Source organism: Propithecus coquereli, unplaced genomic scaffold, assembly GCF_000956105.1.
Source record: "Propithecus coquereli isolate 6110/MARCELLA unplaced genomic scaffold, Pcoq_1.0 Scaffold758, whole genome shotgun sequence".
In the NCBI taxonomy this organism is placed as follows: Eukaryota; Metazoa; Chordata; class Mammalia; order Primates; family Indriidae; genus Propithecus; species Propithecus coquereli.
This window is the reverse complement of record NW_012153707.1, coordinates 178,800-192,442: the sequence shown is the minus strand read 5'-3', so window position 1 is coordinate 192,442 and position 13,643 is coordinate 178,800. Positions and strand designations below refer to the sequence as shown.

Below are 13,643 nucleotides of genomic sequence, written 5' to 3'. Positions count from 1 at the left end.
CCCCCCCCCCAGTCACTGTGCTCAGCTTTCCCTGTGTCGGTCCTGTCCGCTCTCCCGCGAGGGAGCAGAGGTGACCTCCTGGCTGACACCCTGTCTGTTCTTGCAGACGTCCCAGGGCAGGTCTCGCTGGCCGGGCTGGGCTCAGCTGGGAGGTGGGGGGAGCTGGGAGAAGGGTGGCTTGGGGGGCGCCGCAGGGCCGTCCTGCAGCAGAGGGCACGGCCAGGTCTCAGCCCGGAGGGCAGGGAGGGGCTGAGGCCCTGGCGTGAGGCCGGTGGGGGCCGATTTGAGCCCAGGATGGGAGCTTTCCCCAAGCTCCCGAGTGCCCTTCCCGCCGGGCTGGTGCAGGCAGGCTTCTCCCCCGGGGAGGTCGGCCCCAGCTCTGGCTTGCTTCCGGCCGGAGCCGCTTGGCGTCAGCCTGCTGGAGCCCCTGGGCTGAGCCGGCCACCTGTGCTTCCCACAGGGAGTACACCGAGGACGGGCAGGCGAAGAAGGAGACGAGGTTCTCCTACAGTGAGTGCCGGGCCCTCCCAGGGCTCTGCCCCTGCGAGGGACGGGGCTGTGGGTGGGGCGGGGGGAAGGGCGCAGTGCCAGGCCTTGGGTTCCCGGGTGCCGTCCCTTAGAGCCCCGTTCTGCCTCCCACCCGGTGAGGCTCTGTGAGCCCCCATTTGGCCCCCAAGTGCCACGGCTCGGATAAAAGGACCCGGGTCAGTGGCCTCAGCCACGTGGCCACTTCCCGTGGTTCCTGAGTTGCTCCCTCCCCCCAAGCAGACACGGAATGGAGGTCGGAAGTCGTCAACAGCAGAAACTTCGACCGAGAGATCGGCCACAAAAACCCCAGGTGAGGGCTGGGCCAGGCCCGAGGGCAGCCTCGCCTGTACCGGCCGGTCTCCAGCCTCAGTTTCCTCGTCTGAGTAGTGGGGCCGGGTTAATTCTGCCTCGGGGGTCGATGAAGACGCGGCTTTGAGGCCAAGCCCGGTGCTGGGCATCGGGAACGCGGGCGAGAGTCGTCTCCCCAGCCCCAGACAGGCTCCCCTCAAACACGTCACCCGCGCAGGGACCGGACTCGGTGTCTAAAGGGATTTGCACAGACAGCGCCAGGGGGACGCTCTGTTCGCAGTTCGCGCTCGTCGGGGGGACGGGCAAGAAAGGCTTTCGGGCAGTCGCGGCGCTTGACCCGGGCTGCGGGGTCTCAGCAGAGGGAAGTTAGCTCAGCAGCGCGGGGTGGGGAAGGGGCGCGACGTTCGGGCTTGGCCGCGCGAGGGACGGCCGTGCTGGGAGGGCGGTCGGGGCTCTGGGTGCCGTCCAGGCTGGGAGGGCCGGGCCGGGCTGTGGAGTCCGGGAGGGTCCGTCTGACGGGTGGGGGGCCGGGCTGTCGCCCCCGTGGGGACCTGCACGGCACAGACAGCCCCCGGGACACTGGCGGCTGCCACGCCCGGCCGTCCCCGACGACCCGTCTCCTCCCCAGCGCGATGGCGGTGGAGTCCTTCACCGCCACGGCCCCCTTCGTCCAGATCGGCAGGTTCTTCCTCTCGGCAGGTGAGTCTCGGCCCGTCCAGAGGGAAGGCTTCGCCTCGGCCTCGGCGATCCGGGCTCCGATCCCGGCCTGACCGGGAAGGCGCTGAGGCCTAGACGGCCGAGGGGAGGCTGCGGACGAGATCGGGAAGGGGCGGCGGGCGGGCGGGAGGGCTGCGTGCGCAGGTCCCGAGGGCGCGGGGGAGGGCCTGCCGCTGCGGGACCTGCAGACCGCGGTTTCCCGCGAGGCACTGTGGTGTCGAGTCCCCACCCCCGCCCCCCAGGCCTCATCGACAAGGTTGACAACTTCAAGCCGCTGAGCCTGTCCAGGCTGGAGGACCCGCACGTGGACATCATTCGCCGCGGAGACTTCTTCTACCACAGCGAAAACCCCAAGTACCCGGAGGTGCGTGGACGGGCTTGGGCTCGCCGAGCGGCGGAGGTCGGGCCCTGAGGGTCGCGTCCCTGGGGACAGCCATGGCCCAGTCCCGCTTCCGCCGGATCCACCGCTGGACTTGGCCCAGAGAATCGCGGGGGAGACGCCTTCCGGGGGACGGCGCGGCCCGGGCACAGGCGTGGGGTGGGAAGGAGCCTGAGGGGCCTGAGGCGTCCCGGGCCCTGCCTCAGTCTCCCCACTTCTCCACCCGCAGGTTGGAGACCTGCGTGTCGCCTTTTCCTACGCGGGACTGAGCAGCGACGACCCCGACCTGGGCCCGGCTCACGTGGTAACCTGGCTTCCCGGGGGCAGGCCGTGGGTCAGGGCTTCGTGGCCACCCTGGGCACGGACGCTTCAGACGGTGTTCAGAACACTTGCCCCGTCTGGACAGGCCCCACTCACACGGGCGGGCGGCCAGGCCTCTGAGCAGCGTCAGAGGTTGTGTCCCCGCAGCCTGCACCGACCCCAGGCTGGGAGGGACCTCCCAGCTGAACCGCGCCTTCCTAGAGCTGATCCGATCCCATGCGGCCTCCCTGCCCCGGCCCCTGCGCTTTGATCTGTGAATGCCTGGTCTTGCCTCCGGACTGTGTGTGGTCCCGCCCGGCCCAGCCCTGCCCGGCCCGAGGTCCTGCCTGGAGCTTCCAACGAGCAGCTCAGCCAGGGCTCCGGGCTGGCGCGCCCGGGGGCATTGGGAGAAGCCGCTGGGTGTCTGCATGTGCTCCCCAGTGGCTGTCAGCCGGCGCCACGTCCCCTGTCGCGCCCTCTGACACACGCCTCTCTGACCAGGTCACTGTGATTGCCCGGCAGCGGGGTGACCAGCTAGTCCCGTACTCCACCAAGTCTGGGGACACCTTGCTGCTGCTGCACCACGGGGACTTCTCGGCGGAGGTGAGTTGCTGCCGCCTTGCCCGTGCGCTGGAGGGACAGGTGTGTCCTTCCCTTCTCCCCTCCAGGGGTGGTTTACTGAGCTCCGTGACGAGAGGTCACAGGCAGTGAATGAGGCAAGAGAAAGAAATAGAGAAATGTGAGTTGAGTGTCCCTTGTCCAAAATCCCTGACCAGCTTTCAGTTCTTTCGGATTTTGGAATATCTGCCTATATATTGTCAGTGGAAAAAAAAGCAAACTCTGTAAAACGATTTTAAAGAGATTTACTCTGAGCCAAATTCGAGGACCATGACCCGGAGCCACGCCCAAGAGGCCTTGAGCAGTGGCCTCACTGTGGCCGGGTCACAGTTTGGTTTTACACGTTTCAGGGAGACGGGTGACAGGTAAGGCTGCATTGGTTTGGCCCGAAAAGGTGGCCCATCTCAAAGCGGGGCTTACAGGTTATAGGTGGGTTCAAAGAGTCTTCGGCTTGTGATTGCTAAAGACATGAAGCTTTGCCTGCAGGCCTGGAATGTTCCAGCACAGGAGCTGTTAATGAGAGAGGAGCCACAGGTCTTAGATTTGTTGTGCAAATTGAGGACTCGCAGGTGTGTCTTGCATAAATGGGTTACAGAGGACGTCCCCAAGAAGGGAGGGGGCCTGTCTGACCTCCCCCTCCTGGCAGTTCAGCTTTAGGATATTCCTCTGGCCACGAGAGTGTCCCTTTAGTCAGCCGGTGGGGGGGAGCCTTAAAATTTTATTTTAGTTCACAATATGATGAGATGTCTTGGGGGTGGGACCCAAATCTAAACACGAAATTTATTTTATGTTTCTTATGCACCTTATATACGTAGCCTGAAGGTAATTCCATGCAATAGTTTTAATAACACGCAACCCATCCCGTGAGGTCGTGTGTGGAATCTTCCACTGTGCTGCAATGGTCGGTGCTCACAAAGCCTCGGATTTTGGAATTTGGGGTCAGGGACGCTTGGCCGGCAGTAAACCCCTGCGTGTGCAGGACTGAACAGTCTGCAAAACAGAACCTGCCCTCGCAGACTTCCCGTCTTGGAGGGGACGGAGGGATCAGTCGGAAATGGTGACACCACGTTAGCCGAGTGTGTCAAGGGGAGGACGGGGGCTGCGGGCAGACGGGCATCGTGACGGGACGTCAGTCTCTGCGGCGACATTTTGCTGAGGCCCAGTGAAGAGAAGGGTCCAGCCTGGAAGAACGGGTCAGTCAGTCCAGGCGGGAACAGCCCCGGGTCCCGGGCGACAGGCGCCACACGCGGGGCAGGGCGCAGGCGGCGAGGCCGTGGAGGGCGGAGGCCACACTCGGGCGGTGACGGGTTTTGAGCTGGAGGGTCCCCGGGTGGGCGAGGGGTCCTCGGCTCTGTGGGGTCCGTCCCCCCATCTGTGAACAGCAAGGGCCGCGCCTTAAAAGTGAGCCTCTGTCCGCTAAGCAGGGAATCTTCTCCTCAACAGCAAAGTACAGGTTTTATTTTTTTCCCGGTGCTGGTGAACGCAGCGTATTTCTGGGGGGACGTCCTGCACCTGCCTGAGACAGGACTGCTGGATTTTTCTTCCAGAAGGGCAGGTGTCGGGTTACTGGCGGCCTGTGGTTCCTGTGACCTGCCCTCGGCCGCCATCCGCCCCCAGCCTCCCAGCCCCTTAGCGGTCCCGGGGCTTCGGCCAGTCCTTGCACCTGGCTGTTGCCGGAAGCCCACTGTTCAGCCTCAGGTGGGGCCACCTCCCGCCTGCTGGGCCACGACTCGCCCTTTCCAGCGCTGAGGGTCCCTGAGGAGTCTCCGACGTCCGGAGGCCCCGTCCAGGCCTCGTTCTGTCTCGCGGGACGTCACCTGGCTCCGGGCTTGCAGGCTGCTGCAGGCGGGGACCCAGGTCTCAGCCGCCTTCCCGAGGGGAGTGGGGGGCTCGCGGCTTAGGTGACCCCGGAAGGGCAGGCGGCCTCCTCGCCAGCCTGGGCCCCGCCGTTCGGAGTCCCAGATCCCTGCATCCCTCCACCCGGCCGCGACACGCAGGGTCCGGGGTCTCGGCCAGCGGGAGGAGCCGAGGAGGCCGCCCCAGCCCTCCAGTCCCGGGGCAGAGGGCGCGGCGGCCCAGTGTGAGCGCTGCAGGGGGGCTCTGCCGGCCACCCGCCGGGGGAGTTTGAGCCGCTCTGTTCCGTCCTCCCAGAACCCTTTTCCTGTTCTGTGAAGTGGAAATTCGGGACAAGTGTTACCGTCGTCGTCCCTGGCTGACGGGGTTGTCGAGGATCATTCATTCATTCATTCATTCATTCAGTGAGTTCCTGTCGAGCTTGGAGTCTAGTCGACTGCGTGGGGCGAGGCCCTGCGTGCGTCACTTCTCCTCTCAGGCCTCAGTTTCCTCGTCTGTTGAATGGGGATGAGTGTTGCTACCTCGCTGAGTTACTTGGGGGATTAAGTAAGAAAATAAAGGGAAGACAGCGAGCAGCAAGTGTTGCCTGCTGTCGTGGTCACGGAGTGTGACAAGGGGCCTGGCTTAGGTCGGGGGCCGGGGAAGCTCCCCGCAGAGAAGACATCTAAGCCGAAACCGCGAGAGCGTCTAGGAGCGGCCAGGGGCCGTGTGCGCAGACGCGTTCCAGCCCGAGCAGACCACACGCAAAGTCCCAGAGGCGCGAGGACGCCTGACTTGCCCTCGGGTCGGCAGCCGGCGGGACGGGGCGCAGGCGCAGGGGCCGAGGGGGCTCTGCATGGAGGACGTGGTGGGGAGGCAGGGGGGCCCCCACGTGGTCTGCAGAGGGACGGCGGCGGCGGCATAGGTCGGGCCGGACGGTGGCGACAGACTTGGGAGGTGGGACGCGGAGTCAGAGCCGACGGGCTTGCCAGGGGGCTGGACAGGGTGGGGCAGAGCGGGGCGGGCAGCAGCGAGCGTGCCACGTCTGACCCAGGGGTCAGCGTGTGCTGAGCCAGTGCGGGACGCGGCGCTGTGACTCTGAGGGCCGAGGACACGGGGCATCCGGGGGGCAGAGTGTGGCCCGAAGCATTCGGAGGACAGGAGGGGGGGGACGGCGGCGGAGGCCCAGGAGGGTCCCAGGGCCGCGAGCAGAGTCTGAGGTCAAACAGCTCAGCGCACAGAAGGTCGCGCACCGGGCCGGGCCTGCCGACATGGCCGTCGAGTGATGGGGGACGGGCAGGGACCCACGAAGGTGCCGCTGCGGCGGGCAGAGGGTCACGTTTGTTCCAGGCGGGACTGTGGGCTGAGGGCTGCGGGAGGGGCGGCTGCGGCAACCAAGGCCAGCACCTGCGCAGAGATCCCGCGGGCCCTGCGGGCGGCAGAGGGACCCAGAGCCGGGGGAGGTTTGCCCGTCTCCCTCGGGCCCTCGGCCCGTTCCAAAGCGACCGGCAGCTCCCGCGTTGGCGGCGGCCCCTGGGTCTGACGTGCCCCGCCCGTCCCCAGGAGGTGTTTCACAGGGAGCTGAAGAGCAACTCCGTGAAGACCTGGGGCCTGCGGGCCGCCGGCTGGATGGCCATGTTCATGGGCCTCAACCTCATGACGCGGATCCTCTACACGCTGGGTAGGTGCGCGGCGCGGCGGGGGGGGGGGGGCGCCCTTCCCCGCCACCGTCTGTCGCCCCCTGTCGCCCTGCCCACCTGGGGGCTGCTCCCGGGCCGTCCCTGTCCCTGATCCGCAGCCGCGGGCCGGGTGAGCAGAGGAAGGCCGGCTGACTCCTAGGAGGCCGGGCGGCCTCCGCGAGCCGAGGTCGGGCTGTACCCGTCCGTCTCGCTCCTTCCCTCCCTCCCCAGTCGGGCGGCCGTGGCGGGGGCCGGCCAGGCCTGGATTTGACGTCTGCTCTGCCCACGCTCTGCATCCGTGGCCTCGCCTCCCGCCCCAGCTGCCGGGACCTCACCCCTAATGTGCAGGGCTTGGGGGCGTTTGCAGACAGGGAGGTCTCGCAGGCTGTTAGTTTCCTCCCGACTCCAGACCAGGCCGCTGGCAGCCGGCCGCAGAGGGCAGCGTCCGCAGGCTGCTGGCGCGGCCTGGCCCGGCTCGGTCTGAGCGCCCTGGCTCTGCGGCAGTGGGGTTCCCAGGGGACCCTCCACGCAAGCCTTTGCCCCAGTGTGTCCCCATCCAGCCTCCTCTGGGGCCGACAGACGCCTCTGCCCCACTCGCCACTGCCCCGCTGGGAGACGGACACCCCAGACCGCCAGGGCCGGGAGGACGCTCCCCGGGTCCCCGCTGGGAAGACAGGCCTGGGACGGGAAGGCCGCTGTGGCCGAGGCTTTCCGGGACGGCTGCGCGTGTTCAGGGGGACCAGCCGCGTCTCGGGGACATCGGGGAGGTTCAAACAGGACCCCGTGTCGTCTGTGTGGGCTGGGTCGGGCCGGTCCCCCCTGGAGCCGCAGCTCCCGCGTCCTCGGTCTCAGGGATGCATCCAGATCGTTCTTGGACCTCTGACCCCTGCGGTCGGGCGTCTTCCCCGTCGCGGATACTCAGGACAGACGCAGGGCACGGAGGGGTCCCCGGGGGGGGGTCAGTCGGGAGCTGCAGCAGGGAAGCACACGTGTCCCCGTCGTCCCGTAAACAGTGACCAGGCCCTGGGGACCAGGCAGTGAGCACGGCTGGCCCCACGAGGCTTAGGGCGATGGCCAGGCGGTCTTGAGTACAGATCCTGGTTCTGGCACTTTCTACTAGCAGTTGGGGTGAGTTTCTTAACTCCTTGAGTCTCAGTGACCTTGTGGGTAAAATGAGTTAAGGATAGCACCTACCAGCCGGGCGCGGTGGCTCCCGCCTGTGATCCCGGCACTCTGGGAGGCCGAGGCGGGAGGATCGCTCGAGGTCAGGAGTTCGAGACCAGCCTGGGCAAGAGAGAGACCCCGTCTCTACGAAAAATAGAAAGAAATTAGCTGGTCAACTAAAAATACATAGAAAATACTAGCCAGGCATGGTGGCTCACGCCTGCAGTCCCAGTACTCTGGGAGGCCGAGGCGGGAGGATCGCTCAAGGTCAGGAGTTCGAGACCAGCCTGAGCAAGAGAGAGACCCCGTCTACTAAGCATAGAAAACTTAGCCGGGCGTGGTGTCTTGCATCTGTGGTCCCAGCTACTCGGGAGGCCGGGGCAGGAGGATCGCTCGCAGTCTAGCCAGGGCATCGGAGCGAGGCTGTGTCTCAAAAATAAAAGAAAAAAATAGTTCCCGCCTCACGGGCAGGCACGAGGGGCTCTTGGACGGTGCACGTGGTGCCTGACTCGGGGTCACCACTGAGCAGCATGAACTGTGCGCCGTGAGCGCCAGTCGAGGCGCCGTGTGGGCCCAGAGGATTCGAGGCCGGGAGGTGGCTGCAGGGCGTCCTGTGGGCGCGGCGGGCGCCGGGCCTCGCCCTGCAACCCAGTGAGGCTGCACCGCGGGGCCTCCTGGGAAGGCCCCCGTGGACGTCAGCCGTGGAATCCCAGACAGGCCAAGAACAGGGACTCCCGATGCATTTGGCTTAACCCTGGACTTCGTCCTGTTGGCCCGTGAGGGTCTTGAGGCGGAGGCCGGCAGGCAGGCTGTTTCCCTCAGCACCGGCACAGTGCTGGGCACACAGGGGCGTCTTGCTCAGTGCCCGCCTCCAGGAGTGGCCGGGGGTGGCTCGGGGAAGGGGTCGCCTGCCTTCCGGCCCCCGGGCCCCGCCTGGCTTTGCTAGCAAGGGTCAGAGACGGGTCTGTGAGCCGAGACGCGGCGCAGGCGGCCCCGAGCCTGACGCCCTCTCTCCCCGCAGTGGACTGGCTCCCCGTCCTCCGGGACCTGCTGGACGTCGGCCTGAAGGCCTTCGCCTTCTGCGTGGCCACCTCGCTGACCTTGCTCACCGTGGCCGCCGGCTGGCTCTTCTACCGGCCCCCGTGGGCCGCCCTGTTCGCCTGCCTGGCCCTGGTGCCCGTCATCGTGGCCCGGACACGGGTGCCGGCCAAGAAGCTGGCGTGAGGCAGGCCCCGGCACCCGCCGGCAGGACCCAGGCCACCGAGGTCACCCGGGTCTGGGATCCTGCACCCCTTCCCGCCCGCCAGCAGCTTTCGGGCAGAGCCCTGCCAATTTCCTGCCTTTCTCCACGGCCCCGTGGGGCGGCCCGGCCCGCACGGTTCTCCTCCGCAGCTCCTCAGAGACTGACGGGGCGCGGCCTGGCCGCAGCCGCTTCCCCTCGCTGAGGACGAGCGCCGGGACCCGGCCACGACCGCCAGCTGGGACTGTCACCCCAGTGGGCAGCCTTGGCCCGTCACCGCCGAGCAGTGCCGCAGGCGCACGGAACCCGAGACTGGCTGGACCTCGATCTGGGACTTGGAGCAAAGAAACACTGACGCTGTCTCGACGGGTAGAACTGGGCGTCGGGAGGCTGCGCACCTGTCAGCTTGGCGGCGTCTTGGCCTGCAGCATCTCCAAAGGCCCGATTCGCGTTTTCTTCTCCATAACTTTGCTTCTTCCTCTGTGCTTTCCCCAAAAGGGAGTTATCGGAGATAAGGTTTAAGAAATAAAACGAAACCCACCTGAGGGACTAGCCTTTCGGACCGTTGCAGGGAACGCCCTTCGGCTGTCGGCTGGAGCTAATTCGGCTGAGGTGATGGGAGGTCCCGTGTCCGTGGTCTGGGTCTCCGAGCAGCTTCAAAAGGATGCTTCTGAGGCAGGCGTCAGCGAAGGGGTTTGTCTTCACTCTGGGAGGAGACGGGACCCTCCGCCGGGTGGAGAAGAGCATCTGCCCTCACCCTCCGGCATCGGAAAGCACCTGCGCGCCTGCCGATGGTTTCGAGTCTCTCGTGCTAAGTGGCATCTTCGTAGCGAACCAAAGCCAAGAGTTTGAGGCCCAGGGCTGGCCGGGGACCCCCGGGTCACCTCGCTCCCTCTGGGAGTGCGTCAGAGAACCGCGATGTCCTAAGAGAGTCTTCGCGTGTCCTTTATCTCGCGATGTGCAGATTGTTCCGTGCTTGCTGGGAGTGGGGCTTTAGCAGCTCTCGGGTAGCCGAGTACGAGGCCAGAGCTTCTGGGACCAGCAGTCCGCGACGATCTCTCACCTGCGATCGCCGTGCTGTAAATCGAGATTCTTCGTGTTGGAAACACAGCCGGCCCGAGGTGGTTTATGTGGGGTTTGGGGTTGACACCGTGTTCACTGCTGCTTATTAAACGAGCGATTTCACCAAATCTCTCGATTATTAAAGGATGCTTTTGGAAACCAGACACAGTGTAACTAGATGATGGCTAAATACAAAATTCTTGGGATTTGTTTGTGTTATTTTTTCTCATACGGATTTTAAATTACTGCCAACTTCAGAAGTGTTCCTAAAGTACAAAGTAGTGTTAAGTAAAATTTGAAAGCTTTGGAAAAGTTTGTATTTTTGATAAAAATTTGAAATAAATCTCTAAATTTTTTCTGGTATATGACCTTGACATTTTCTTGTTTTGGGTTTTTCCCTTGGGTTTTTTTTTTCATTCTTAATGAAATTTGTATCTTAAAGACTGCAACCATAGGGTTTGTTAAAAACTGTAGAGGCTGGGCGTGGGGGCTCACACCTGTAATCTTAACACTCTGAGAGGCCGAGGAGGGAGGATCGCTTGAGGTCAGGAGTTGAAGACCAGCCTGGGCAACATAGCGAGACCCCGTCTCTACCAAAAATAGAAAGAAATTAGCTAGACAACGAAAAATACATAGAAAAAATTAGCCGGGCATGGTGGCTCATGCCTGTAGTCCCAGCTACTCGGGAGGCTGAGGCAGGAGGATCGCTTGAGCCCAGGAGTTGGAGGTTGCTGTGAGGCTGACACCACGGCACTTTAGCCTGGGCCACAGAGTGAGACTCTGTCTCCAAAAAAAACAAAAAAGGGCAGCTCTAATCGTAGCATTTAGAAGCCTCACATGCTAAAGGCCACTTTGTTTTGGTTTCACTTAAAGTGAATGACTCGCGCCTCACGCGTCCCCCTAACGTGCTAGAAGAGGTGGCAGAGCCCCGGCGTCCTGGGCTGACCTGGCACAGACTGAGCTCTGAGTCCCAGGTCTGCCACCCACCGGCCGTGCGATGTTGGGCAAATCGAGGGTCTCTGAGCTTCAGTTTCCTCATCTGTGAAATGGGGACGACACACGCCTGCCTCACGGCGTTGCTGCGAGAACCGAACGGATAAAATCTACAAACCGCTGACGCGTGGCTCTTACCTTTCCACTCGTGTTGCTGCCTGTCCGTGCGCCACGGGCCGCGTCTGCCCGGAGGCCGGCACTTTGGGAAAAGCCACTCACTCGCCACAAGCAGGTGCGTGGTAGCTTTCCAAAGCCCGCCGTGTGTTTCGTTTCCGTGATGCCTCCTGGGAGCGGACACGTCCCTTAGCTCTGCCAGGGCTCAGCTCTGGGCGTGAGACTGGTTTCCACGGCAACCCCAGTCTGTTTCCCAACTAGAGTTCCAGCCCCGTGAGTCACAGCCCCAGTGTTGTTTGTTTCCCTTGGTTAAAACGGACTCAAATTCTTGATGGCTCCACTCAGAGACTAAACAGTGTCTCCTCAGACGCACATAAAGAGTCCACGCGTGTAAAGGTGAGTTCCCGGCCTACACGTAAACAAAGTCTAGTCTTCCGTGTAGTCTCAACACAGGAACGAGTTACTCTGTCGCCTGGATGTTCTTGGCCAACGTAAAATCTGGAAGCAGCCAGACACGGCACACACCCCACGGCTACTCGGGAGGCTGAGGCGGGAGAACTGCTTGAGCCCAGGAGTTTGAGCCCAGCCCGGGCAACACAGCAAGACCCCACTACTACCAAAAAAAAAAAAAAAAAGCTGAAAGACCACGTAGAACCAAGTCCTTTTAGAGAAATGCTTTATTTTTTCTGAAAATGTTATAAAAGTTATTTCTCTTGAACATCTATAATGCACAGAGCTTTGAAAGTTTGCCCAGTTATGAATGGAATCTAGTTTGACATCGATCCACTTTTATTGATACTAACATCTCTTTAGCTAGCAATTAGCGTTGTCTTTCCTGATTTTAGCTTCGTTCTAGTTTCCCGCCACCACGAAACGTCACTTTGCAGACGGATCCCACCAATGCCACGGCCAGGTGGCCTGTCCCTGTGCTCTCCCCACCACGGAGAGGCAGCGCGTGGCAGTGAGTGAACCCGACTGGGGCCGAACGAATGGCCTGCGGAGACACGGCCCGCGTCTGCGATGGGCGGGGACGCCTGTCTGATGGGGGGAGACCGACTGGAGTCCCTGAGTGCCCCAGAATCCGACTGCACCGGTGTCCAGAAAAGCCCCCGGTGGCTTCTACACAGAAACCGACCACGGTCCCGGGACGGGAACAACAGGTCTAGCAGGCGGAGAGCGGCTCGTGGGAAAGTCTGTAGCTCGGGGAGCAGGTGGGCTTTGGGGGGAAAAAGCACTGAAAGTCGCTCGCTGGGTGAACGTGGCGAGGGCTGGGGCGGCCCAGACCCGCGGCCTCCACCCCAGCCTCCGCCTTGGCCTCCACCCCGGCCTCCGCCTCGGCCTCCCCTCTGCCCAGCCGCCCCCAGTGGCCGTCCCACAGGGAAGACGCCGCCACCCGGGCGGGCGCGGGCGCCGGGTCACAGCTTCTCGAAGGGGAACAGGTGCGCGGCCTCCGCCTGCCTTTCCCGCCGGGTCTTCCGGGAGCTCTTCGGCGCCTGCTGCTCCTCAGCCGCTCGGTTCTGGGGCCAGGAGGCCGCCCGGACCTTGGCCGCCTGCGCGCGCGAGCTGGGCCCCTCGTCCTCGTCGGAAGAGAGCCCGGCTCCTGCAGCCGCGTGGGGCGCTGCGGCCTCGCTCTGCGCGGGGACAGTGGGGGACACAGGCCGGGGTCAGCGGCCCAGCGCCGGGAAGCCCCGGCCCAGACCTCTCTTCCGGAACCTTCCTCGCCCTGGGGCCCGTCCAAGCACACGCTCGACACCCGCCCGCGGCCCGGCCGGTGGCAGGGGCAGGAGAGGCCTGAGCGGGAACTCAGACCCGCGGCACGGACGGGAGTCGGGGGGTGGGGGGGACGCCGAGGCAGCGCCGCAGCCCGGCTCCGGGAACACGGCAAGGACACAGCAAGGACACCGCAAGGACACGGGGCCGCGAGCAACCGCCCGTGACTCGCGTCCGGGGCTCCCGCGGGGTCGCGACTGACCTGGGGCCCGTAGCGGAGCCGCAGCCTCTCCCTGATGAGCAGCCCCTTGACCAGCGCCGCCCAGCGCGCCACGGCCCGCCGCTCCCTGCGCTGCGGGCGGAGGCGCAGAGGGAGGGACGTGAGCCCCGAGCGCAGCTGCGGACGCAGGTGCACGCGTGCACGCACGCACACGCGCACACACACATGCACGCACACACGCACACGCACCCACGCCCACACGCACATGCACCCACACGCGCAAACGCACGCGCACACGCATCCACACGCGCGCACACGCACACATGCACCCACACGCACGTGCACACACGCACACGCACCCACACGCACGTGCACACGCATCCACATGCACATACACACCCACACGCACCCGCACGCGCACGCACGCACCCGCACGCGCACGCACGCGTGCACACACGCACACGCACGCGTGCACACACGCACACGCACCCACGCGCGCACCCGCACACACACGTGCACACGCACTCACACTCGCACCCACGCGTGGCTTCTCGGCCACGCGGAGCCTCACTTTGGAAAACGGCTCTGACCCGACGGGACAGCCCAGTGCGGCGGCGGCGCCCACTCACCTCCCTCTCCTTCCTCTCGGCCAGCGCCTGCTCCGTCTCCCAGGCGCTCAGCAGCACGTCGCGGAACTCCTCGCAGACCACGTAGCCGTCCGTGCTGTGGGGACGCGCACGGTGACCCCGCTGGGCCCGCCCCGCCCCGCCCCGCCTG

The 13,643-nt window shown here is 64.4% G+C and overlaps 2 protein-coding genes across 2 annotated transcripts in view; one reads left to right on the top strand and one right to left on the bottom strand.

The window, feature by feature from the left end:
* Positions 1-10,167, top strand: part of TMEM43 (transmembrane protein 43) — an 18,707-nt gene extending 8,540 nt beyond the window's left edge. Inside the window, exons 8-12 of the mRNA XM_012662214.1 lie at positions 1,797-1,918; positions 2,163-2,237; positions 2,735-2,836; positions 6,248-6,365; positions 8,549-10,167. Of these exons, the coding sequence (XP_012517668.1) occupies positions 1,797-1,918; positions 2,163-2,237; positions 2,735-2,836; positions 6,248-6,365; positions 8,549-8,751 (620 nt within the window). The 3' untranslated portion in view covers positions 8,752-10,167. The remainder of the gene's footprint in view (positions 1-1,796; positions 1,919-2,162; positions 2,238-2,734; positions 2,837-6,247; positions 6,366-8,548) is intronic.
* A 1,514-nt stretch (positions 10,168-11,681) lies between these two features.
* Positions 11,682-13,643, bottom strand: part of XPC (xeroderma pigmentosum, complementation group C) — a 47,085-nt gene continuing 45,123 nt past the window's right edge. Inside the window, exons 12-14 of the mRNA XM_012662210.1 lie at positions 13,496-13,640; positions 12,909-12,998; positions 11,682-12,567 (exon numbers count right to left, since the gene is read on the bottom strand). Coding sequence (XP_012517664.1) covers positions 12,352-12,567; positions 12,909-12,998; positions 13,496-13,640 — 451 coding nt within the window. The 3' untranslated portion in view covers positions 11,682-12,351. The remainder of the gene's footprint in view (positions 12,568-12,908; positions 12,999-13,495; positions 13,641-13,643) is intronic.